This window comes from Triturus cristatus, chromosome 5_2 (genome assembly GCF_964204655.1).
Source record: "Triturus cristatus chromosome 5_2, aTriCri1.1, whole genome shotgun sequence".
Lineage (NCBI taxonomy): Eukaryota > Metazoa > Chordata > Amphibia > Caudata > Salamandridae > Triturus > Triturus cristatus.
The window spans coordinates 708,047,226-708,074,219 of record NC_140588.1 but is presented as its reverse complement, the minus strand read 5'-3'; the positions used below and the strand labels follow the sequence as shown (position 1 = coordinate 708,074,219).

Here is a 26,994-nt window from a genome sequence, read left to right as displayed (position 1 = left end):
CGTCCCTCTCGCAGGACATTTGGGGTGCGACAAGACCTATCAGAGGCTTGTCACCCACTTTTACTGGCCCCAAATGAGGAAGCACGTCGGTACATATTGTAGGATTTGCCAGGCAAGTGGCAAGAGTGGAGGAAAGTGTAAGGCTACCCTCCAACCCTTTCCCGTGGTGAGCACCTCTTTTGAGCGGGTGGGCATCGACATTGTGGGGCCACTGGAACCTAAGGCAGTCTTAGGCAACAAGTTTATCTAGGTCTTGGTGGACCATGCCACCCGTTACCCGGAAGGTATCCCTCTCAGGACAATCACAGCCCCCGTGGAAGGCCGTGCATTGATGGGGATCTTTTCCAGTGTGGGATTCCCCAGACAGGTGGTCTCCGACCGGGGTACCAACTTCATCTCGAAGTACATGACATCTTTGTGGGAGGAGTGTGGTGTAACTTACAAGTTCACCACTCCTTACCATCCTCAAGGGAATGGGTTGGTTGAGAGATTCAACCGAACCCTGAAAGGCATGATCAAGGGTCTTGCGTAACCCATGAGATGGAAGTGGGACGTCTTTTTGCCATGCCAGTTGTTTGCCTACGGGGAGGTGCCCCAGAAGTCCTTAGGGTTCAGGCCCTTTGAACTCCTGTACGGTCACCCTGTGAGAGGACCTCTGAGTCTGGTGGAGTGCTGGGAGAAGTCTCCTGGTAAGACCCCCAGGATGTGTTCAGCTATGCACTGGCCTTCAGGAACCAGACTCACCGCTTCAGGAAACTCGCTCAGGCAAACCTAGAAGCTAGCCAGGAAGAAATGAAAAGAGGATATGACCAGAATGCCACTCTGGTCGAATTTCAACCTGGGCGGAAGGTGTGGGTGATGGCACCAGTGGAGCCCTGTGCGCTCCAAGACAAGTGGACTGGTGCATATGAGGTAGTGGAGCGCAAGAGTGACGTAACCTATCTGATTGACTTGCAGTCTCTCAGGAACCCTTCGAGGGTCCTACATGTGAACCGCCTCAAGCCACACTTTGAGAGGTCTGATGTGACAATGCTCCTTGCAACAGATGATGGGATGGAGGAGGAGAGTGACCCTCTTCCTGACCTCCTATCAGCAAAGGAGCAGGATGGGTCAGTGGATGGCGTGAACCTCTCACCTACCCTGACCCCAGAACAGCAGAGGGACTATCGCAATATGTTCGGTCAGTTTGCCTTCCTGTTCTCCCTGACACCAGGAGTCCCGATCGGTGTGTCCCTGATGTGGACACTGGGGACAGTCTACCTGTGAAACAGACATTTTACAGAGTAGCTGACAAGGTCAGGGCCAGCATCAAGGAATACGTTTCCAAGATGTTGGTGCTAGGGGTAATTGAGCCCTCCAGCAGCCCCTGGGCTATTCCAGTGGTCTTAGTACCAAAGGCTGCTGCACCCGGTGGCACTCCAGAATTCCGGTTTTGTGTGGACTACCATGGGCTCAATGAGGTCACCAAGACTGACGCACACCCCGTCCCCAGAGCTGATGAGCTCGTGGATCGGTTAGGCGCTGCCTGGTACCTCAGTACATTTGATTTAACATCTGGGTACTGGCAGATTGACTAAACTGAGAGGGCCAAAGAGAGGTCAGCATTTTTAACACCGGAGGGGCACTTCCATTTACGTGTTATGCTCTTTGGGTTGAAAAACACCCCTGCCATCTTCCAGAGACTGCTCAACCAGGTACTGTCAGGGCTGGAGGAATTCAGCGCCGCTTATCTGGATGACATTGCTGTGTTCAGCTCCAGTTGGGAGGAACATTTGCAATACCTCTGCGAAGTGTTGAAGGCTCTGCAAAGGGCAGGCCTCACTATCAAGGTGAATAAGTGCCAGATAGGGCAGGGATCTGTGGTGTACTTGGGACAGCAAGTAGGGAGCGGCCAGGTGGCGCCCCTACAAGCCAAGATTGATACCATTCTGGCTTGGGAGCCCCCCAAGACCCAGACCCGAGGTGAGAGCCTTCCTAGGTCTCACCGGGTACTACAAATGGTTTGTCAAGGGGTATGGCACCATTGTTGCCCCCTTGACAGAGCTGACTTCAAGGAAGCAGCCTAGGAAGGTGATCTGGACTGATGCCTGCCAGACCGCGTTTGATGCCCTGAAAGCTGCCATGTGCACGGCGCCTGTGTTCAAGGTGCCTGATTTCTCTAAAGAATTTCTTCAGAGCATAATGTGGGAGCAGTACTCTCACAATTGAACGACGAGGGCTTGGACCAACCCGTAGCTTTCATTAGTAGGAGGCTACTTCCCAGGGAACAGAGGTGGAGTGCAATTGAAAGGGAAGCTTTTGCTGTGGTCTGGGCGATGAAGAAGCTAAGGCCCTACTTGTTTGGGGCTCACTTCTGGGTTTAGACAGACCACAGGCCTCTCAGATGGTTAATATAGATGAGGGGTGAGAACCCAAAACTGTTGAGGTGGTTCATCTCCCTACAGGGAATGGACTTTACGGTGGAACACCGCCCTGGTACAGAACACGCCAATGCGGATGGTCTGTCCAGGTTCTTCCGCCTTAGTGATGATAACTACCAAGAGGGTGGGTAGTTCTCCCCACTCTTCAGCTGGAGGAGACACGTGTTAGACCTGGCATCCTTGGCGTGGTTTCTCCTGACTTTTTGCCTCCACCTCCTGCATTTTTTACACTGTGCTGGATTTAGTTTTTGCTGGTTTAGATGCTTTGGGCACTTTGCCACTGCTGATCAGTTAGTAATCAAAGAGGGAATGGATCACTTGTACCTGTAATCCCAGGGTCAGGTGTGGTAACCAACATTAAAACCCTCAGTCACATACAGGAGCGAGAGCGGTATATCTTGATTCTCCGCCTCTAGAAACTTTAAAGCATCTTCATTGGGTTTTCTTATGAAATGCTTTCCTCCACCCGGAGGTTGGACCGCTGGTTTTAGCAGTAGTGACCAGGGATAGGGTTGAAGAAGTGAGGTAAGAGAAGGAAAACGTGAGTTAAAATTGCTTCGCTCTTCTTGCTAAACAAACTTTATTCAGAAGGAGTGGTGGCAAGGTTAAAAAACAAGTTGGTGCTACTATAGAAATGTTAGTATTCTATAGCACTATGCTGTTCTAGTGAAGGTCAACGGTCGACATATTTCAGCCCCGTGTTTTTGCCCAGGGGGGACGGAGGGCTTTCTTCAGGACCTACGAGAGAATAATGGGTCGCAAATACTGTAAGTACCCATTGAAGGGGGTTTATTGACTCACCCTTCTTCTTGGTCACAGGTCAATGGTACCTGTAACTGACAAAAGTAAACAAAACACAGAATTTCAGATGTATTTTGCATCAAAAACATTAGTTGTAAGTAAAGTGGTATTGAGCCAGGTGGGAGAAGTCAAGGAAACTATCTTTGACGGAATCACAGAGTGGTGATATAGCAAAAAAGGTAGAAGTTGTGGTACCAGAACAGTTACCACTGGCAGAAAGAAAGAATGTTCAGTTCTACAATGCGATACATGGTGAGTATTGATATTCAACAAAGTGCATGAACAATCATTGGAAAGCATTGAGACACCGACATATTAATGCTAACATTGTGGTTTAAGTGTGCTCCTTCTAGGTAATTATTTTGTGCACAGTACGCATGAAGAGTCCCTGACGCGTATGGTGGTAATATTCAAACTCCTTGCGATATGGTGGTAAACTGCTGGGTGCCCCTCATAAGTGCAGTCCGAGAAAATAAATCTTGTGGTATTTATTGTATGTGTGATAAAAAGGGGGCTCGGAGCTTCCTAAGAGAGTAAATAAATACATCGATATGAGACCTAAAAGCCCTGTATATTTATAGACAAAAGTGGTCCGTTAGTTGAAATTATGTTAACCCGCTGGGATGGGGCGTGCTGGTGTGTACATACAGAGCGGCTTCATATGAGAGGCCCTTTCACGTACCTTAACGTTGCCGATGTGCGGCTTCCTCGGGGAACCGGCGGGCGAAGAGACCTGCATGCCAGTATGAAAGAAGAAGTTTAGCAGGCGAAATGGCTAGAAAGGGAGGGGTCCCCCTTGTCTTACAGAGTGTCTAACAGCTCACCTTAAGGTGCAGGGCTTCGTTCTAGCCCGCTCCTATGATGGAGCCACGGTGATGCAGGCCTGCCACGGGATGATCTTAAAGGCCTTGAGCGCGCATGGAAGAGAGACTGCGCGCCAGGTATTCTGTGCTCCTTTTGGAACAAGAAAGTGATAACGTATTGAATGAAAAAGACTCATAAATAACGAGAGAGACAATGTTAGCCACATACCTACAAATAAAATAAATAAGCACTGCTAAGCAGCCAGCCGATTGTGTTGTTGAATGAAGGTAATCATCAGAATGTTAGAGAGACTTCCTTCTCGATAGCTTACTATGAGTGGGAAATGTACGAAAGAGGGATTGAGTACCTCTTAATAATTGTTTGTCAACAATACATTTAACCATAATTTGGGGAAGGGGTATTAAGGTGTGCATGAATTCCAGGAAAAAGACGTTATCTGGATGAATGTGGATTAAAATAGACAAGTACCTATGTGGGTTTCTCGAATTCGTATGAAGAGTGTAGTACAGCTAAATCAAAGGATTACTAGGTATCACATGGCGGTGTGGGACTCTATCTGATCGCACTGCGCCACAGGCACAGACCGTAATCCTGGTTCTTGTTATGTTTGGTGTCTCTAGTGATAACGGCTGACAGATGAAAGATCTCACTATGTGAATGAGTGCCAGGGAATATCGTCGTTTAGACCTGTAAGGTGCGTCTTTAGGCGGTGGACCCAGCGCTGTTCTTTTTCTTACAAAACTCGTTCCGCATTGTGATCCCTGAACAGTAGTGTTTCAAGGATGATCAATTGGAGCTCTTCAATTGTGTGGTTTGCTTCAATAAAGTGGTTGCTCATTTTGGTTGTTATTTTCTTACACATGATATTGCTCCTATGCTCGCAAATCCTTTGTTTGATTTTGAGGCAAGTCATTCCAATGTACCTCATGCCACAAGGGCAAGTTATCATGTAGATTACATGTGTCGAGTTGCAGTTAGTGTGGTGCCCGATTGTCCAGGTCAAGTTTGGTGTTAATTGTAAGGTCTTGGTTGGTTGGGTCAATTTACACACCTAGCAGGAGCCACATGGGTAGTGGCCTGCTATGGGGGTCATGTTCCAGGCTGAAGTTACTGTTTCCCTTCTTGGTAGTGGTTTCTGTGGTCGGGTATGGACAAGAATATCTCTGAAATTGCGGGTTCTCCTGTTGGCAAATTTGGGTTTTGGCCACTTGTAGTTTCCAGAAGTGAGAATCCTCCAATTCGGGTTCACTATCTTTTTGACTGCGTTGGACGCTACACTGTATGTTGTAACACAGGTAAGGATATCCGTGGAAGTCTTGGGTGTGGTTTCCAATAGGGACTCTCTAGGCTGGTTCCTTGTCCTTTTCTGACACTTGCGTATTGTTCTAAGAGGGTAGTCTCTATTCTTCAGTTTCAGGCAAAGATTTGTAGCTTGGACCTTGTAATCTTCCAGTCTGCTACAGTTCCTCCTGATGCGGAGGAATTGGCTGTAAGGCAGGTTGACTCTGAGAGGTCGTGGGTGGAAGCTCTTGTAGGATAGGAGGCTGTTCTTGGATGTTGGTTTGTAGTATGTTTTTGTGTTCAGGATGTTGTCCTCTACAAAGATTGTGATATCTAAGAAGTCTAGTTTGCAGTCGTCTGCTGTGTAAGTGAATTTCAGGAACTCGCCCCTGGAGTTGATCCATTCTTAGAATTCTGGTAGGCTCTCTGCTGTGTCATTCCATATCATGATGATATCGTCTATGAAACGCCTCCAGAACAGAATCTTCCTGCTCAATGGGTTGCTGTTGTTCAAAATGTAGGTTTTCTCGAAGTTTCTCACATATAGTACTGCTATACTGGGGGCAAACGTGCTGCCCATGGAAGTCCAATGGCATTGTAGATAGAGACTCCAGTCCTGCTTGCTGGTATGAAAGAGGAAGTTTAGCAGGCGAAATGGCTAGAAAGGGAGGGATCCCCCCTTGTCTTACAGAGTGTCTAACAGCTCACCTTAAGTTGCAGGCCTTCTTCTTTATCCACATTCATCCAGATAACGTCTTTTTACTGGAATTCATGCACACCTAAATACCCCATCCCCAAATTATGGACAAATGTAAATGTATTGTTGACAAACAATTATTAAGAGGTACTCAATCCCTCTTTCGTACATTTCCCACACGTAGAAAGATATCGAGAAGGAAGTCTCTCTACCATTCTGATGATTACCTTCATTCAACAACACAATCGGCTGGCTGCTTAGCAGGGCTTATTTATTTTATTTTTAGGTATGTGTCTAACACTGTCCCTCTCGTTATTTATGAGTCTTTTTCCATCAATACATTATCACTTTCTTGTTCCAAAAAGAGCACAAAATACCCGGCGCGCAGTCTCTCTTCCATGCGCGCTCACGGCCTTTAAGATCATCCCATGACGGGCCCGCATCACCGGGGCTTCGTCATAGGAGCGGGCTAGAACGAAGGTCTGCAACTTAAGGTGAGCACCAAAGACGTCATTTTGTCGCATGGCACCAAATCGTCGCAACGCAACAAAGCACCATCTTGTCACGTCGTAACCGGAGCGCAGGAAGATTCGAAACATCGCCTTCTCTGCGACCCTTTTGTTTGTTCTGCGTAAAGCATCCAAGGTACTTTGAGAGTAAAGTGTTGCATTTACCATCTACAAGCTTATTTTTGCAACAACCTTTTTAAAGACATTCTACGGAGTATCTGTTTGTGGACTTTTGTAGTTTTGGTCTTGTTTAGTTTAAAGATATTTTATTTTTCTAAACTGGTGTGATGTCCATTTGTGGTGTTTTTATTGTGTTACTGTGAGTGTTGGGACACATACTTTACACAGTGCCTTTGGGATAAGCCTGTCTGCTCGTGCCAAGATACCAAGGGGGTGAGCAGGGGTTATCTAAAGCATGTATCCCCCCCCTTACCCTGACTAGAAGCAAGGGTCCCTATTTGGTCAAATGTACCTACCTCTGCCAACTAGAGACCCCCATTTCTACCAGAGAGAACCTGAGAGGGAGTCAGGTGTGACCTTGGCACATTGATAGTGAACCCCAGGGAGTGCAGAGGGTTTGCCGGAGTCTGGAGGTGGCTGGCAACAGCCTGGGGTGAGCCAAACTCCAGCAGCCAGTCGTCGAGGTAGGGGAAGACTGGCACCTCGGATTCCGCAGATGAGCTGCAACCACCATCATCACCTCGGTAAACATCTGAGGGGCACTGGTAGGGCCAAAATGAAGCACGGTGAACTAAAAGTGTTTGTGGCCTACCGTAAACCGCAGAGAGTGCTGGTGGGCAGGGAGGACTGGAATATAAAATTACCATCATGCAAGTCCAACGCTATCATCGAGTCTCCTGGATCCAAGGCAAGTAAGACCTGAGCCAACATGAGCTTTTTGAATTTCTCGTTTATGAGGAAGAAATTGAGAGTTCGGAGATTGAGGATAAGATGAAGGCCCCTGTCCTTTTTGGGACCCAGAAAATGGCTGGGATAGCAAGCACAGCATACTGGTGGCACGGTAACCCTCTCTATGGCTCCCTTGGGCAAGAGAGCCATGACCTCCTCGCAGAGAAGAGGCAGATGATCCTCCGTCAGTCTATCATGTGTGAGATGGGGGAATGGGGGAAGGGGAGTATCGAAGGGGAGGGAGAAGCCCCTTCGAACAATCTGCAAAACTCACATGTCCAATGTTATGGACTGTCAGTGTGGCAGGTGATGAGGAATCCTGCCGCCAACCAGGTGCTCAAGATGTTAAAGGGGCAGACTAAAAGGGTTTGGAGATGGTAGCCGTTGGGAGTTGGTGGACTGAACAGACCACTGGCCACCTGACCCACAAGGTCTGTACGTACTGCGCCCTCATCCACAGAGAGGCTCTGGAGCATGCGCAGCACGTTGGCTGGGCGGAAATTGGCCACGAAAGGAGCGACAGGCAGATTGAGGTGGAGATGGGGCGTAGTACGTGAGTCCTAAGCGCTTGAGCACCACATCTGCCTTGTCTCCGAAGAGACAGGTGCCCTAAAAGGGCAAGTCCATAAGGGAAGCTTGAAAGCATGATCAACATAAGGCATACTGATGTTAGGGCTGGAATACTCAGTTGTAAAGTGACACAAACTCAACAAGCATTATTCAAGCAAAGAAAGTGACAGAATCAGTGAATTGTAAGTGCTTTGTTTCCATGACTGGTGACCTCGAGCATGGAAGGAGGAACACATTCAAATGGTGGGAGAAGCCAAGATGCAAAATGCGACCACACAAGTAACGGAGAACATACATGGGACTATGGGAAGAGAGCGCACAAAGGTCCAGAGAGGTAATTTCAATCCGAAAAATGTTTAGGGCCAGACCTCTAAGCATACAATGTACAAATCATTCAGTTTAAAAAATAAAATATGCACTGGGCAATCAGTAACCAGCGTAACTCTTCACACAACTCTAAGACGCGATAAAGCATTTGAAGCCCTTGCACAACATTAGTGTGCCATCGTTGAATCATAGCAATAGGATGCTATTAGGGAAGAACATTTCATTTAATAAATGTAGAATACAACATAAAGTAGCATAACAAAACATCACATATTAATAAATAGGATAGTTTCTAGCTATTGTCAACTTTTAAAATTATTGATCCTGACAATTATGAAAAACACCAAAATTCCGCAGCATTCTGTGAGAATCCCCTGTGATAGAACATTTCGTCATGCCCATCTTGCTTCCATACACTCCTACACACTGCTAGACCAGTCAAACCGAAGAGAGGGGAAAAACTATGCCGGCTTAGGAGGGCACACACCTAGGCTAGAGCAGAGTTTTGCACACCATATGGCATGAAAATAACGTCAACCACCAGTTACCTACATTTTAAGCGGCCTCACTAGGCTCATACTGTACTTTGTGGATATACTATATATATTTTTACATGAAAAAGAGGCAAGCATGGTTTATGACAACGATCTACCTAAAATCTCATCAAAAGTCTTTTCTCTTGGAGTGACATGCATTATCAGCAAAGATTAATCTGACGAGTATTCAGGTGGGTTCCACCTTAAAAATGCAATAACTGAAGGCTTTGTTGTTATCTGATGAAAATCAATTAGAGTAGGTAAGGCCACAAGGAAAACTAACATCACTCATCACCAACCCCCCAGCAGCTGAAGCAATTTGTCTTCCAAGCATGGATGATCAGGGGCTTTAGTAATATCACAGGCAAATTAGTTTAGTTTCTAGATTCCGAACTGTCTTTCTTTGTTCGGGAAGACTGATACACAAATTACTTTTAATCAAGACTGCTAAACCCTTAATGCCAAAGAGGGCATTTTAAAGAATCTTTTTTAAACTATCTTTGTCGTTTAGGCGTTGTGGGTGCACAAAAAAGAATTCCAGATAATGCTTACCTCTTGGATTCTTTGTCAACAACAATGCACTGTACCGAATGACGAAGGCAGTAGATTCCACCAAAAACAGCACACATCCTAGAATAACAAAACAAAAAAAACACAAAAATGTAAGCTCACTCTAGCCTTGCGACATATGTAATCAATTGCCATTTACCATCTTCTACAATGCAAGAAATGTTAAATAACACTGCAAACATGTTGCTCTATGTACAGATTCAGCTCCAGGTATAATCATCTACATGAAAACAAAGGAACCAATACAAAGAGGTTGCCTGCTTCACAACCCTCTCTTCAACCCCCCATTCAGAGGTTCTTCTATGCTGAAGTCGGTTGACACCACACGTGCTCTGCTTTTGACCCTTTTTGTTTCCAAGCTGTAGAACGTCTGGTCATATCGTCAAGCACACTCCCCTGTCTAACTTCAGACTTTTACTCCTCAATGAAGAATACCCTAATTGCATCACGTCAGCCATGGTGCTACCCAGTGTAAGAATAACCACTGCCCACGACACATCTGCCACTAACTGCAGCCGTGGCTTGCATGCTACCATTCTTCTCCAAAACCCTGGAAGAATGCATACAAACCCTGGAAGAATGCATACAAACCCTGGAAGAATGCATACAAACCCTGGAAGAATGCATACAAATCCTGGAAGAATGCATACAAACCCTGGAAGAATGCATACAAATCCTGGAAGAATGCATACAAACCCTGGAAGAATGCATACAAATCCTGGAAGAATGCATACAAACCCTGGAAGAATGCATACAAATCCTGCAAGAATGCATACAAATCCTGGAAGAAGCAAAATAATTCCATAATAATCCATAAAAGCTCAGTTACTTACTGTTTAACTCCCTCCATTCAGACCACTTTCTAGCCCAGCCCTCATTCACATTTCCAATTACATCTTTGCACCACAACTGTCAATGACCTACCCTCATCCTGATAGACCTCGGCACTCCTTTTGCTACTGCTGATCAGTCTGTCCAACTGAACAGTCTTGATTTTCTGAGGACTGCAGGGACCATTCCTAAAAGCTTCAATTCCTACTTTGCTAAGCGTTATTTCGAGGTCTTCTGGTGCGTAGATCTGTCTAAATTTGCCCTGCAAGCTGCGTGTGTCACACAAGGCTCTATACTCTAGGTTCTTTCTTTTCTTACAGAGCACCTCTTCTTAGGTAGTTATTATTTCCTCCTTTGGATTGTCATATGGCTTGAACAAACCAAATTTTCCACGCTCCCTCCTCATTCGCTACCCTGCTTCACACTCAACATGCCAACTGTCTTTCAGTCATCTGTCACTGGAGGGCACTGCCCTCTAGTATGTTCACCTCGCAAAAAACAAATATTCTTTTCTCTGCATTCCCCTAGCTTTCTCTCTTTACAACTATCACCCCTACCCCTGCACCTCTAGGTACCATGGATCATTTTTTATTAGAAAATGAGGAGGAATTACCATTGCTTTGAGATAGAAAAAGCTTTTGCCATGTAATTTTAAAATGTGATTAATGGTCTGAATTTTAAAGCTGTTTGAACTGGACATTAAGCAAAAGATGTACGACTGAAAGTTGGGTTTTGAGGGAAAATGTGCTGAGTAGTTTTCTGTATATTCTCTAACCGTAACCACAATCATGTGAATATTAAATCTCATTGTGTACCTTTTTAACGCAATGCTATAAATAGGAATTGTGAGAAGGAAACTTAGCAACTTCCTTAGCTTTACTTGGTCCCATGGGCCCGCTTACGCAGCCCATATATATATATTTTTTTTAAGAGAAAATTAATACGGAAGGTGAAAAATTGATGCATATGTCTAGGTACTGTCTGTATTGAGGTTTAAAGAATCCATCTTGGAAGAAATGGTTCCATCGAAAAAGGGATATGTCCCATTTATTGATATTGCTTAAATGTGGCCAACAAAGTATGGTATAACTGCCCCTGGAGGAAATTGAATAATAATGATATCTGTGATCTACAAGTTTTTTACAGCACATCGTTATATAGATATGAAGAGAGTGAAGAGTTATGGCTATGATTAAGTGCTTGTAAAATGGTAACCTGTAGGTATTTACAATACTTGATATGCCCATTCAGGGGACTAGTGTGTGAAAAAGTGTGAGATACAGGTCAAATGTAGTCTTTGAAAAACAAAGAAATAATCAACTTCAATTTATTCTGGGAAAACCACTTGCATTTGAATCAATCCGGGGGGTGGGGTGTGTGTGATCACACGATCTCTCTCTCTCTCTCTCTCTCTCTCTCTCCAATAAAATGAGCCACAGACCCTTCAGGGCGGGTCAGTGTTGCGGGACTGAAGCCACCCGCAAAAACATCAAATACCACCTCCCTTTTCTGAAGAAAGGCACACTGACGCCTGGTAGAAAGTGGTAAAAATGCTTTTACTCCATGTGAGAAGCCCGTATGTATGTGTATATATAGAGAGAGATGTTTCAATCAACACGAAACTGATTTTGTGATCCTGTAACTGCGTCAGTGTCCTTTCCTCAATTGAAGGAGTTGGAGCTGACACTATATATATATATATATATATATATATATATATATATCAAATTAATTTTATGCAATTTAAAAAATCACAGAGATTAAAAATCACATTGCCTATCTAACTTCGTCTTGTAGTAACAGAAAACCTATCTAGTCTAAATATAGTGCCCACCGAAACACGTCGATGCACTAACAAGGGTAGTTCACTGAAATCCATGAGGACAACTGTTCTTCAGAAATAATGAAAAGATAAAGAATTTCTTTTTATTTAACCATTGATCTGTCTAAGATTCAGTGGTTCTCCCTCTTACTCCCAACATTTGTTTGTTGCTAATATTTGATGGATTTTAGAGAATTGTTGATTTTTTTTTTAATTTAGTGTATCTTGCACCTATAGGTTTTCTAACTGTTACTACAAGACGAAGTTAGATAGGCAATGTGATTTTTAATCTCTGTGATTTTTTAAATGTTTTATATTACATAAAATAAATTTGTATTATTCATCTGATTCCATTTGATCACTTTATTTCTTGGGTCATATGTTTGTTGTTTATGTATCGGTGATGTAAGGTTCCTATTGTGAGTGTGGATTTGTTTATATACGTGTACCCAAAGGGGGTTTCTCTGTGACTTTGGTCTAATTTGGCACCCTTTTCTTTTGGTGTTTGGGTCCCTCTCTCTTTTCTTAAGATATATTGGCACAGCCCTGTTGGATTGGAGAGTCTTCACTGCGTAATGTTTTTACTTGGAGCAATGTAGCCCATGGACCAATTCAAAACATTTGGTTTTAGTGTTGATCAAATAAATAGGATCATCAATACGAAAAATGGAAATAAAATAATGATAGTCTCTGGTAAAGGGGAAAACCGGGGCAAATTAGTGAATTTGAAGAAAAAACTAATTCGCACTGAGGCCCATGCAGATTTTTTGATTGAGTATGTCAAATCTGGCACAATCCCTGTAGGGTTACAGGTGCGTAACGAACCAGGTCTCTTTATCGATACTCGTAAATTCCTGGAGACATGGACAATGATCTCTAACAGATACAGCCAAGACTGGATGCTCCTGATAATGGAGACAGCACAAGAATTGATAATTATAGATAAAGAGGCCATAGATAAACTTGAATTAGAACTAAGGAACAGTACTACCCTTGAGGAAGTTAAAAAGAAATTGGATGACATTAATAGGGATGTGAAAGGGTATAGGGACCATCTCTTGAACAAACTTAAAAAGGATATGGAAAGATTTACTCATGAAAGCGCATATCCGTTCCTTAGAGTGAACTATTATCAAAAAAAGAGTGATGCTGGTTGGGATAGGCCGGCCAATAGACAAGTGTATAACAAAGGAGGCAAAAAGCAGGTGAACTTCTCAGAAACCTCGGGGTCCAGCAGCGAGGATGAGAATGTCCCCAGAGAGGAGAACACTAGTAGAAGTAATACAAAAGAATATGGAACTTTTTTAGACTCGCGACCAAGGAGAACTCAGAGATACAATGGGAACCCAGGGAGGGGCCAACCAACTCGGGGACCTACTCCACAACAGGAGTATCTGCTTACAAGAAACCAAAGATACTGGTGCTAGACAGAGCATCAGTAATCAATCTATCGGATAGACCACTGAATGACATAGAAATCAGTATTTTAAGTAGAGGTTTTAGTTTTGTTCATTTAACACAAATAGATACATTTCAGTTGGATCTTTTTTCGAAAGGTGAGACTCAAAAGATTTTTTGAAAACCGGTAAGAGCGAGAATATGGAAATGTATCTGGCCTTAAACCAAAATCATCATTTACTCCTACGCTAGCCATGGTTGGCAAAAACCTGGAAGTGTTTGAAAGAGCAGTTGAGAGTGGAATTCAGAATACCTTAAAAGGTTCATCTAGATCTATATCCTACAAAATAAGTAGAGAGGAGAGACAGGCTTTAATATCCCTCAAGGAAGACTGTAATGTGACAATAAAACCTGCTGATAAGGGTGGCGGGGTGGTCGTTTTTAACACCCTGGACTATGAAGATAGAATGCATAAAATGTTGAGTGTAGCAGAACACTATGAAGGAGCAAATGGCGATAGTTTAGCTACTGTGGCGAGAGAATGCTTAAGACTCCTGACTGAAGCTAAGGATAACAACTGGATATGTGAGGATGAGGATGAGTTAAAATTTTTGAATAACCTGGAACCCAAGACCCCGGCACTTTATGGCCTACCTAAAGTGCATAAAAGTAGCACCAATCGCCCTATGAGACCGATAGTGAGCAGTATATATTCCTTATTGAAACCAATGAGTAAATACGTGGATTGCTTCTTACGCCCTACAGATTCTAGTTTAAAATCATATGTGAAAGATTCAACGCATATCATTTCCCTTACAGAGGGGAAACCCTTCTGTGGAGAGACTCAGTGTCTGGTTACCCTTGACATTGAGTCTCTTTACACGAATATCCCACAAGAAGATACTTTAGAGGTGATTCGTGGGGTACTTGACAATCAGGATTTGACAGGTGCTAATAAGGATTTTGTTCTCAAGTGTGCTAGGCTGATCCTAAAAAATAACATCTTTTTGTTTAAGGATGAACTGTTTAAACAAAAGAAAGGGACCAGCATGGGGGCAACCTGTGCGCCAAGTCTGGCGTGTCTCTACATGGGGCATTTCAAGACCAAACGCATCTACAATGAACTAGCTCAATTTTTAAAATGTAGCGGGTTGGTACCGCTACATTGATGACATTTTTTTCATTTGGGAAGGAGACACTGAGCAGTTAGAATAATTCTTAATTTGGCTGAACTTGGGTGACTCCAACTTAAAATTCACTTCACACTACAGTAAAACAAAGGTAGATTTCTTAGATATATCTATCAAAGATCTGAACGGTGATTTAGAGGTAGAGTTGTTTACAAAACCTATGGCGAAGAACACTCTACTCCACTATTCGAGCTTCCACCCCAAGTCACAAAGAGACAATATTCCACGAAGGGGAAATTGTACAGACTTAGGCGATTTTTATAAACATGCAGAAGTTCTCAAATGTAAGCTCAAAGACAGATGTTATCCCAAAAAACGTATCTCACACTCGCTAAAACGAGCAAGGTTTTTTGATTGAGAGGCCATGATCAATAAATCTGTACAGGAAAAGGAAACAATGGAAAGGGTAGTATTTGTCAGTAAATTTTCAAACTTGAGTAACCAAATTAAAAATGTTGTAAACAAAAATTGACACATACTGAACCATGAAGAACACAAACTAGAGAAACCACTTTTTGCTTTTAAGAAAAATAAGAATTTGAGAGATGCATTAGTACACACTTATCGTGAGGAACCATATACTATTCAGAGAACCCTTACTAACACACCCGCAATTGGGAATGTGTAATGTGGCACATGTAATGTGTGCGCCCAATGTATACAAACAAAAAAAATCAACCACAATGAGTGCAACATCACATCAAGGCCCCTAACAACTTTAGAAGCAAAAACGTGGTTTATCTCTTACGTTACCCATGTGACAAGGGCTACATGGGAGAGACAGGAAGAGAGCTTTGCATAAGGATGCAAAAACAACTCATCCATTAAAACGAAGAAACCTAATGCCCCCCTGGTTGCCCATTTTCTGGAACAGGGGCATAGAGAAACTGGTTTCTCTTGGTTCTTTCTAGAAAAGGTGAATATTGGGAAGAGAGGTGGGAACATCCAGCTGAAACGTAAGGCACGCGAACCGTGGTATTTCCTACTTGAATACTGTACGGGAGGGTCTGAACTCAAGAGAGGAGTGGGACCATTTAATAGGGGCAACCTGAGGACATCTGCGATGTTCTACCATAATAGGGAATAACAGAGGATATAACAGATGAGGAGAGAGGGAATGTCTGAGCTTTATACTATAAGAGACTTAGGGTTTCCTTGCCAGATATTGACTGAATCTATGGATTACTATTTCCTAGGTGGAAGCTTGGGTAAATATAGATTATAAATATATACAGAAAAAAAATATTCACAAATGTTCTAATAATAATATACCTTTCAACAATATTGTTATGACCTAGTCCGTAATATGAGCTATGGTAGCTGATAAGATACAGAAAGGTATTATCAGAATTCTGAATATGGGGTATTTTTCTATCTCAAATCAGAAATGTATGCTTAACACACAGGGTAAGTGCTATGGATAGTAGTGCAGCATCGTTTTAATCTCTCCCATTCCAAGAAGGCTGCCGTTTTCGAGTCTGGGTCAGAAATACAAAACATTGAAGCCGATATGATAAATACGTACCACTATCTGAATTTAATAATATGCAGCCTATTGTATATCACAATATCGTTTGCTGTGCCCACAAAATAAATCAGAAGATGTGGGTATTCCTATCTTATTTACTCACTACAAGATGGCCGCTATTTTCGAGTCATGTATCACGTGACCAAAACAGCTGCAGGGAATTATCGGAGTGGGGTCATGTGACCGGCACGAAGAAGAATTTATATTCGGTTTGTACTTGCAGTGGAATACTATCGTGAAACAGAGACGTATACCCCATGTTTTTTTCAGCACAAAAGAGGTAATATTTGGGATGTAGTGAGGTGGTCTGTGAGCAGAACCCAAATAGCTAAAATGGGGGACGGAGAATACCATTGTGGAGATGGTTGGGCTGTTTCAAATTGTAGTCTATTTGAGTTTCGCCTGCCATTGTAGACAAGATTTGTGGTTTTCTCCCTAAGAAATCAGGACTTGACTATATAACTTTGTCTTGTCCTGTTTTGGAATAAATTAGGCACTATATATATTTTTGTTAAGATTTAGCAGATTTCACAGCCTTTTACGTTGTGTGTTCCATGCAGCATTTGCTATTTCTCCCTACAGATACCATAACCCTCAAAACCGTGTATATCAGAAGTGGGTCGGACGAAAAGGAAGGATATGACCATTTAACCGCATATCTATTTTTACTAATATTTGGAGGTAATAAGTCGCTGTGAGGCATTTTAAACAAAGAATAGCACTTTGCTCTCTCTTTGGGATTTAAGCACTATACACTGTTCTCTCCCGATAATAGATATTGAAGGCAGGCTGGATAGTTGAAAAAAGAAAAGGAAATAAGCGAGAAGTTCCTTTTACCTGCTCCATAAGCTCGGAGGTAAATCTACACATATAATGTACTTTGTGCAAGTATATTATAGCATACTTTTTAGTTAGAACATTAAAAATGAGGACTGCTTCCTCTTTTCCCATAATAGGTATTGGATATATTTTATACTGCAAAGTAAGAGTATCTGTTTTTTATGCGGAATACTGAGGCGAGTAGTGCCCTGGGAGTCGTGCTGACTAAGACACATAAGATAACCAACTTAAGAAGCTAAATGGGCAACTATTAAAATGTAGAAACGTTGTGACTGATAAGCACATTTGGCTATATCATTACAGATATTTGGAGGAGAAAGATAAATATTCCCTTCTGATCCAATCTAAGGCTGATCTAGCCTAGTTATCGTGGATACCACTAAGGTACCTGCCCTGTTTGCACTATTGTGTGTATTGGGCATGTTTGAGGAATGGATGTGAGTGATGTGTAACTGAGGAAACCCTTTTTTTCACTGGTATGTTGACTATATGTATGGTCCAGAAGGATTAAAGGTTATGTTTAACTGTTTTTTTGTTTTTCTTATTATTGTTGACAGAATTTGATGTTAATACTGGGAGTTATTGTTATTTCCTGAAGAAGGTGATGGTCTAAATATAGTGCCCACCGAAACGCGTTGATGCACTGACAAGGGTAGTCCACTGAAATCCATGCGGACAACTGTTCTTGAGCAATAATGAAAAGATAAAGAATTTCTTTATATTTAAAAATTGATCTGTGTAAGATTCAGTGGTTCTCCCTGTGACTTGGAAATATTGTTCTGCTCTTACTCCCAATGTTTGTTTGTTGCTAATATTTGATGAATTTTAGAGAATTGTTGAATGGTTTTTTAAATTTAGTGTAATTGCACCTATAAGTTTTCTAACTGTTACTACAAGACGAAGTTAGATAGGCAATGTGATTTTTAATCTCTGTGATTTTTTAAATGTTTTATATTGTATAAAATAAATTTGTGTTATTCATCTGATTCCATTTGATCACTTTATTTCTTGGGTCATATGTTTGTTGTTTATGTATCGGTGATATAAGGTTCCTATTGTGAGTGTGGATTTGTTTATGTACGTGTACCCAAAGGGGGTTTCTCTGTGACTTTGGTCTATTTTGGCACCCTTCTCCTTTGGTGTTTGGGTCCCTCTCTCTTTTCTTAAGGTACTGTGTACAGGAACAGAACAAGGTAAACTTTTAACTGGATGACTTGTGATCCCCAAATCCCACCAATTGCCTCCTACCCTAACTTACACACCACTAGTATCTTTCAACCTAACATCACCTAAAGAAACACTTCCATTGGCACGGTTTATCCACTGGTGTGGCAATTGTTGTCTGAGGAATGACCGTCTTCTCAAAGGGGTTGTGTTTCAGATCTTTCTTTTCTGCAACCCATCCCTGGCTGCTTCAGGGGAGTAAAAAGAAAGGGAGCTTGAGTTGTGGAGCACGTGCCAGGCTGGGAACAAAAGCATGTATGTGAGTTTCATCGCTTGCATCTTCTGCTTGAGCACTTTGAAGGATTTCCATTGTTTCTGGACCAGGTGGTTGCAGTCGGGAAAGATGAGGATAAAGGTTGATTGATGCAGAATCTGTTGGAGGATTGTGTTGCTGTCCTTACAGTCCAAGATCTTAGCAATAAGAAGTTGAGGGAGAAGGCCAGGTGGTGGACACTGTCAGGGCACTGTGTACACTCTCTAGGACAAAGCAGGGTGATTGATGATGCAGTAGTGTCCATAAGCAAATCAAGAATTCAAGGAATTTCTCATGCGAGTCTTTCCACTCCTTCTGGGAACCCCACTAATCTCAAATTATTTCTTTGAACCCTGTTCTCAGTATCCTCAGCACGGTCCACAAACATATTAGTTATACGACGCGTCCTTGAGTTCAGCAATTTGACCTTCTGTTTCGGAGACTCAGTCTATGACATTGTACAGATCTTGCCATTTCTGGGAGACATTTGCGCCCACTTCTATTTATGGTCTTGGGAGCAGCCCATGATGCTTGTATAGGTTGTGGAATGGGGTCAGTGGCTGATAAATGAGTGCAGGACTGTGCTTATGCTAGGGTTCTCACCTGTTTATGCATCTCTGTTGGAGGAGAAGTAAATTTGACTATATCAATTGCCCTTAGGAAAAGGCAGGAAGATCTCTTTCGATGGTTGTGGTAGTGATAGCAGGTAATGCATCTGGTTGATGGGTGAAAGCTCCTCTCAAATCCGGGGCACAAGATTACAGACTTTAGGATAAGGAGTCACAGGAGTATTGGAGAGTAAGGCTTCACATCAAGGTGCTAAGGACAGAAGGATACTAATCGCAAAATAAGGTATTTAGCATGACCTAGTCCGGCCATTTCTTTGCATGAGGGGAGGTCAGGGCACTAGTAGAGCTGCAGTGAGGGAGATGCACCTAAGTGAGCCTCGGACATGTAGGAGACCTCCTGACTGGTCAGGTAAAGCAAGTATCTGGGTCACACCCACTATGTACTGTGCACCTGTTGTTATGTGCCTGGGTTGTCCCCGAGAACTCCATGTAGACTCGGGTTTTTTAGGGGTCAAGCACCAGCTGCTTCTTCGGTTTCCTCAATCTCAGGATTAGTTATTGTAACATGGGCATGTCACTGGTTTGCTTGCACCGCCAGTCACCAGGCTTCCTGCAGGCAGCACAAGAAGCCAGGTTGCCGCTCTGTAGACGAAGGGCAGCAACATGCCTTGGGGCCAAATTCTTTGCAGAAAAGGGGATTTTGCAGATTTTATGTTTAGTGTCTTCTTTTATTGGTTGATTCAGGAACCTCCCGGATCATTTGGGCCTGTTCTTGGTGCCAAATGGAGGGTGAGGGGGTTCCTTCTGCCTAAGCCTAAGCAAATTGTGGCATTGGGTCCAATGCACAGGCTTCTTCATTAGGCCCACCCATCAGTTCATTGAAATAACTAGTGAACCGGAGTGGAAGTTTGGCTTTGCTACTGCTCTTTAAAAGCTTAATTTCTGGAGAAATTTCAATGCAGTCCCCTTCCCATGGGATGTGGGCAGAGTTCTAAAAGCTGAAGAGGAGCGGCGTAGCAGGCCTGAAAGCCCTGCCGGCTTCAGAGCTGCTTGCAGTCAGCATTAGCAGTATTGGGTCAAAGATTGGGCAGTATCAGGCTGAGGGACCCAGTGTGGTATGTGTATAATTTCCTTCCTCCTTGACCAGCACCCCAGGGGATACTTCTGCCACGGGTGGTTCCAGGGGGCCATACCACTCCAGGAGGACCAACCGTGTTCAACACGAAGCAGTTGTCTGTGAGGATTAATATATTGCACACCTCGTGCCCCCTACAGCACTGGGATTGCTGTCAGAGGTTCTTACACAGTTGCCTTCACTCGGTGGGGCTTTGCTGCAGTCGGGATATCTCAACTGCTGCCTCCTTTCCTCCAGATGCCCATCTTCACCCAAGCTCCAGCTGGTCGTCCCAGGCCTCAACAGTTCAACTGGGTCCTGATCTTACAGGTAGTTACTTTACTTTACGTTTACTTTACATTTTTCCTGCTGGCATGTCAGCTCACAGCAAATCGAAGCAGACAGGATCTACCATGGTGATGTCCCTTCCATGGGAATCCCCTCGCAATTCATGTGCATCAGGCCCAGTCACTATAGGTGCAGGCTGCTCCGGTCCCTCATGGCCTTTGTAGGGAGAGGCTAGTACTTTCAGTCTTTATTTGAGAGAAAATCAGGTCGGGCCACATGGGGATGGCAGCAGTCTGTATGCAGCTGGGACAGCACATTCATCGCACACATCATCCAGCTTCAGGACCTGCCACAAACCATTTTCAACATACGCGTGGGTCATGACTGCCAGCATGGGCCTTCGTTTATCATCACCCAAAGTCAGGGAAGCGAAATGGGCCTCCCCTAGCAACTTGAGCACCCTTCAGTAGAGGCCTCCATGCAGTGATTGGGCTCCTGCAGTCCACTTGCAGCAGAATGGGACCCATGTTGGGTAGGGTGCAGTGCTCTCTAAAGAGGGACCACCATCTTGACTACTAAGGCCATAGGTACACATGTTCAAAGAAACGCATCACAACTGCTGTTTAAATAGAGAGGGCTGGGCAGGCAAATGTAAAAAAGTAAAAGAGCCTACAAATAACCTTTAACTGTTCCCACGGCACATACTGAGTTTGAGGACGACTGGCCAAAATCAAGTCCTCCACTTCTGGCAGCAGTTCAAATCCACACAGTAGATCCCATTCAATTTGGAAACATGGAGGTCCAGATTGTGGAGGGTTGAGTGTAGAACCAGGCCTGATGTTAGGAAGGAAGGTCCTCCTGAAACATTAGATGGAATGGAGGGCAGGTGCTAAGAATCAACAGGTTGAAACAACAGACTCTTCAAGCCCAATCAAGAGCTAACACGATTAGATCAGTCGATTCCTGAAGAACCTTCTTCTAACCCTAGGGAAGAAGCGGCAGTTTTGGGAATGCATAAGTAGACTGGAGTCTCATGGGCAGCATAACACTTCTTCCAGGGAACCATGAGATGGAAACTCTACAGCACAAAAAAATTGACATTGAGCGTTCTCGGAGGAAGTGAAAAGGTCTATCCTCAAAAAGGCATTCAAAATCAATCTGAATTCAGCTCTTTTTGGCACCAAAGAGTTATAGGAGTAAAACCCATTGCCCCTCTCTTTCGCAGGGACACTATTTCTCTTTGACCAACAATCATGGAAGCTCCTTGGCAAGAAAGGAGAGATGTACTTCGGAGATCTAAGTGAAAACATGTGTAACTACAGTATGGGTTGACTTGAAGGGGAGGGTGTAACCATGAAAGACAACCCACTGGTCCAAGATAGCTGCAAACTAGTTGGGCAGATAAAAGCATATTCTGTCCCCGCCACTGAAAGCGGGGGACTCCCGAAGTGTAATTCAGAGGAGCTTGGAGCTGGCTGGGGAAGAGACCGGCCATTGTTAGTGGGGCCTCAAAAGGGCTTACACACTTCTGCACTGGCTGCTGTAGCTGTCTTTGGCATTAAACCTTGCTCTGAACTTCCAGTACTGTTGATGAAACTGGCAGGGAGAGCAATCCCAAATAGTGGGGCTATAACATGGCTATCTTTAAACGGATCAAAAGTAGAATCTACCTTGTCTCCATACAGCTTGAGGCCATCAAAAACACATCCATAAAGGATTTCTGCATAAACCCAGGGAGCCTGTGGCATGCATCTGGGTGTACCAACAAATTACCACACTAGTGCCCATAGCACAGCCCGTACAATCTTTGGAGTCTAGCCTATCCAGCAAAATGTATGTGACTGTATCCTTTCTGTCATGGTATGTTGGTGTGAAGATATTTATAAAACCCTGAAAGAGGTTGGGCAAGATATTGCTCGCCCTATCCCATAGGGCATTAACGCTGCCCAAGAGGCAGACCACATTTAGAGATCACAATTCCCTATTAGTAGCGGCGAACACCCTATTGCAAAGAGCATCAATGCACTGCACTTCTCCATCAGGTAGTGCAGCAGGCCAAGCGTTTTGGCTTACTATGCTATGCAAAGCCTACACTAGTGTGTTGGGTGCCTAATAAAATAGGTTGGGTCACCAGGAGCAGGGCTATGGCACATAGAAAGAGGACAACTTATCAGAGGCGCCAAGTAAGGTATTAATCACGCTGCAATCAAAGTCTATCAGGGCTCAATTGAACGGTAGCAAAGGCTCTTAAGTTGAAAGAGCAGGTTACAAACGTTCTGTAAGTATAGTAGCCTTATTTTTCACTGTAGGAAACTGCAATTTTAATACGCTGCAGCCACTACACACTACTGCAGCAAACGAGGCACTTTTCTTCGTGTGGGTACCAATGGAGAGTCTAATTCCAACATTGATGAGGTCTACAGACCACTAGCATTTTAGTTATCTAAATACAGTCCATTATCAGTACAGTAAGGAGGCAAAACATTGTCCCTCTTCTCTTCATCCTCATGTGTCACATTCTGAAGGTTCTGCAGGACATCAACGCTGAATAAGGTCTTAAAGCTTTGAAGATGTTTGCGCAAGGACAGAGGCAATGGCAGAGAAGTCATGTCAAAGTAGGATCTGGAACTGGTGCCTCCAAAAACAGGACCAGAACCAGAGTGGCCTTCAGTAAAGGAATGGAGGCACAGCCCGGCACCGGTGGATGCTTAGAATGCCTAACAAGGTGTGTCAGTACCAGGTAAGACCCTGCCGGCAGACCTACGATTTAGGTCCCAGCAGATTCATATGGCCCAAGGGAGCGCTCTAGGGGGACCAGGAATTACCCAGAAAATCAGCAGCATTGCCTCTTAAAGGGCCCCTATCAGCAGTTTAAAGGGGTTGAAGTTAGAGCACTGGTGTAAGGTCGACCAATTCAAGTGCTGACTCCACAATCTCTCCTTGGAGAAGGAACGTCAGAAAGAAGAGCCCCATCTGGAATTCTTGGGTTTGTGCAGACGTTTGTCCTTGACCTTTGTCTTATACATGCCAGAGGGCAAACGCCTGAACCAGCAATTAGAGCAGGACTAGGCCTGATAGTCGAATGAGATAAGCTTTGTTTCTGATGCTTGGTGACATAAAAAGTTGTCGTTATGTTCCTGCTGGCATTCAGGTACATCTAGGAGTATTTACCTCAGGAATTCAAATCATGCTTGGATTGAAAACAGTTGAGTCAAATGTCAAGTAAGCCCATGATTGACATCTACTTCCTGCAGGTGTGGCACAGCTTGACGCATGTAGTCTTTAGGGGAGACCTCCCTACCACAATGTCACTGAAAAAAGGTTTTAGACGTTGGTGAAGAACTGACCAAGTTGTGGAGCGGAGCCACAGATTCACGTTGAAGGTGGCACATGTATTCGCTCCATGCTGTCACTTCTGGAGGTAGGACAAGGTTGCCTCTGAGTTCTAGAGCAACCCTCCAAGTCCTCTTTGCCTGCATCCGAAGTTATTACAGTCTGTGGACTGCAGCAATGGATGGCCAAGAATCATCCTCCTGCCATCAAATTCTCTGCTCAGCTTGATCCCACCTTCAATCTCATGTTTCGATCTTCTCTTGACTATGTTTAATCTTACTGCATGGGACATCTAACTTTGTGCCAATGCCAGCAATAACTTCATTGAGCTCCACAAGAACACTTTCACATCCAAGTGTAGGCTCATGGCATTTATTCCAGTCGGGCAAGGCCAGACTCCCCAGCAGGGATTTCTTGCAGTAGCATAGGAGCCTTCAGTCCATTAAACATGAGTTTTTACTGAAGTTTAATTGATATCCCTATTGTTATTACAGAAATATTTTAAATAACTAAGAATACTCTTTTACTCAAGGCACTTCCCTTGAGCAGACGAAAGGAAATCAGGATCTCCAGCAACCAGTCTATGATGTCTGGCCACATGCCTGTTCACCAGTGGGTAAGAGCCGGGCTTTGACCAAGCGGCCATCAAAGTATCAGTGAGGGCCCCGTTTAATGAGAGCAAGGGTTCAAATGTGGTTGGACCAGGTGGTAAAGTGTCTGTGAAAGTTTCTGTTAGAACATTCATTTTAGCCTTGACTGAGGGCAGCTGTAAATCAAGGACATCAGCAGCCCGTGGGGCCACCACTCTGAAGGACGCCCTTTCGCCCAATGGTGGCACTAATAGAGAGCAAATACTGTTTCAGTGGAATTGACAAGCCCACTGACCTCTTGTAAGTTATCATTCAGTTTCAGAGACATAAACAGAATGGAGCCTTTGCTGGTGTATCCTCCTTGGAAGAAGCACCAGGTAAGAGTAAGGAGGTATGACAATTGGTTGAGCATTTGTAATCTGGTAGAACAGCATCGGTTGAATTTGGGACAAAGTTGTTTTGGTGCCCAACACTGTCCTCAACAAAGGATGGTCTTCTGGCGCCAGTGGTCTCTGCACTGGCGTCAACAGAAAAGGGCCGGACGCAGGTCTTGGAGATGGAGAAGAAGTTTGCACAGGAGTCGGAATGGGGCTAGAGGTGGGCTCCAAGGGATCACATGGCATGGAGGAAAAATCCACCAATGGTAACCTGACTGGGGCCCCCTTGTTTGTTTGGGTCAAATGTGTACCAGAGGGAGCTGGAAATACACAAAAAATCTGCAACATGTCTTTCTTAAAGGTCTCAATCTGCTGACATGTTGCATATGGCTCAGGAAACTCTGGGCACATTGTGACCAGCGAGTAATCAGATACACAACTGGAGACATTGAGGGTCAATGACTCGCATCACGACGCCCCCATACCATCTCCTTGGGTTCAGAGGAGCAGGATGAGGTGGCGTCTCACTTTCTATCTTATGGTTTTACTTAGGTTTTGATTTGGACTTACTGGGGGACTTCAAGCACATTGCTGACTGCTCGCGGAAGTAGACTCAGGAGCAGAACAAAGTCCTCACCCGTGCCTTAGAGCGGGACTTACATGAAAGATGTGGCTTTTTCTTGTGTTTGTCAACATATAGTTTCGCATTCCAGTCATAGACCGTCTTCAGGTGCTTGATGGCATATTTACTGCACGATTTCCACCCATGGACCAGATACCAGCAACACACCTTATGTGGGTATGTTACCGACAATTGCTTCCTGCAGTCACAGCATGATTTGAAACCCGTAGTATTAGCAGAGGACATCGTTCACTACCATACTGAATACGAATTTAGAAGACATCGGAAAACTAACCAGTTTGGGAGCGGAGCTCAGTATCCATGTCGACAGGCATGGAAAGGAAGGACCTGACGGCAGTGCGCAAGGGTGGCGCTTCATATGCGGCTCAGTTTCGTCACTTCCAGGGTGGTGCTATGTCACATGCACTAGCTAGCAGCATGGGGGAGCAGTCCTGAAAAAGGTTTCTAGATCCAGTCTGGCACTGGGAACTATTCTCAGGTGAGGAATCTGCAGTTGGAAGTATCCATTAGAAATTGTGATTTTGTTTGCAATCACTACACTCTAATTTTCCCATTTCTATCTCTACAATTGGGGCAGAGTAAAAACCCACCATCCCTACAGACTTGCTACTGTCAACATTTCCAACTGTGGGTATTAAAATCCCAAAAACCTGGTTATATGAGACTTTATCTGCCATTAGAACACACAGAGGGTGCTGTCTGCACTCCAAAGTGAAACTTCGGTACACAAACCGTATTGTGAATAGAACCAAAAAGTTTACTTATTTACAATAATGGAACTTTTCTGGAATGCAAAATATTTCGGGAAGTAACCGCATATGAAGTGTATGCTGAACTATGCCTTACTTGTGCAATACTGCAGCATACTAAAAAGTTAAGATCCAATATTCAAAAAGAAGGCGCATGATATATGTAAAGCATTTAAATATAATGCAATACTTGTGAATTTTTTACAGCAATAATTCGTTTTTTATATTGCCCTTCATATACTAACCCTGCAGTTTGCTCTTACACTGCCCTTACCTCGGCACTTCTTCAGTTTGCAGGTGCTGTAAATAACACTTGGTGTCCAGGCTGCTGCACTGTATGGGGCAAACATTTGGGGTTTTGCAAACTCACACGGTATAACAACAAAGCAAAATAGTTTATTGAGATCCTTATTTAGTTTACCTCAGGGTACTCCAACGATCCCTCTATTTTGTGACCCTGGCCTCAAAAGGGTGGGTGAGTTGGCAGCATTGAACCCCTCCTATATTGGGCCAGGCCCAACGTCATCTTTATGACCTAGGCCTGACTGATTATTGTAATAAGACTTCGTTAATCACCCCCAGCACTAAGGCTACTATAAAAGATGCCTATTGAAGAGTAATATCACAGGCCAACATTGTAAAGCCAAATCTGGGGGTATATATATTTTTATTTTAAGCCCACAACTGATAAGGAACTATATACATGGGCATGATTCAACCACACATGGCTCGCCCGTTGATTATTACATTTAGGCTGGGAACACTATTGGTGAACAAATTAACAATTAGATGGAAACCCC

General features: G+C 43.8%; 1 protein-coding gene across 1 annotated transcript in view; it reads right to left on the bottom strand.

The window, feature by feature from the left end:
* Positions 1–26,994, bottom strand: part of CHM (CHM Rab escort protein) — a 757,130-nt gene that overhangs the window by 341,016 nt on the left and 389,120 nt on the right. Inside the window, exon 9 of the mRNA XM_085607803.1 lies at positions 9,428–9,505. Within this exon, the coding sequence (XP_085463929.1) occupies positions 9,428–9,505 (78 nt within the window). The remainder of the gene's footprint in view (positions 1–9,427; positions 9,506–26,994) is intronic.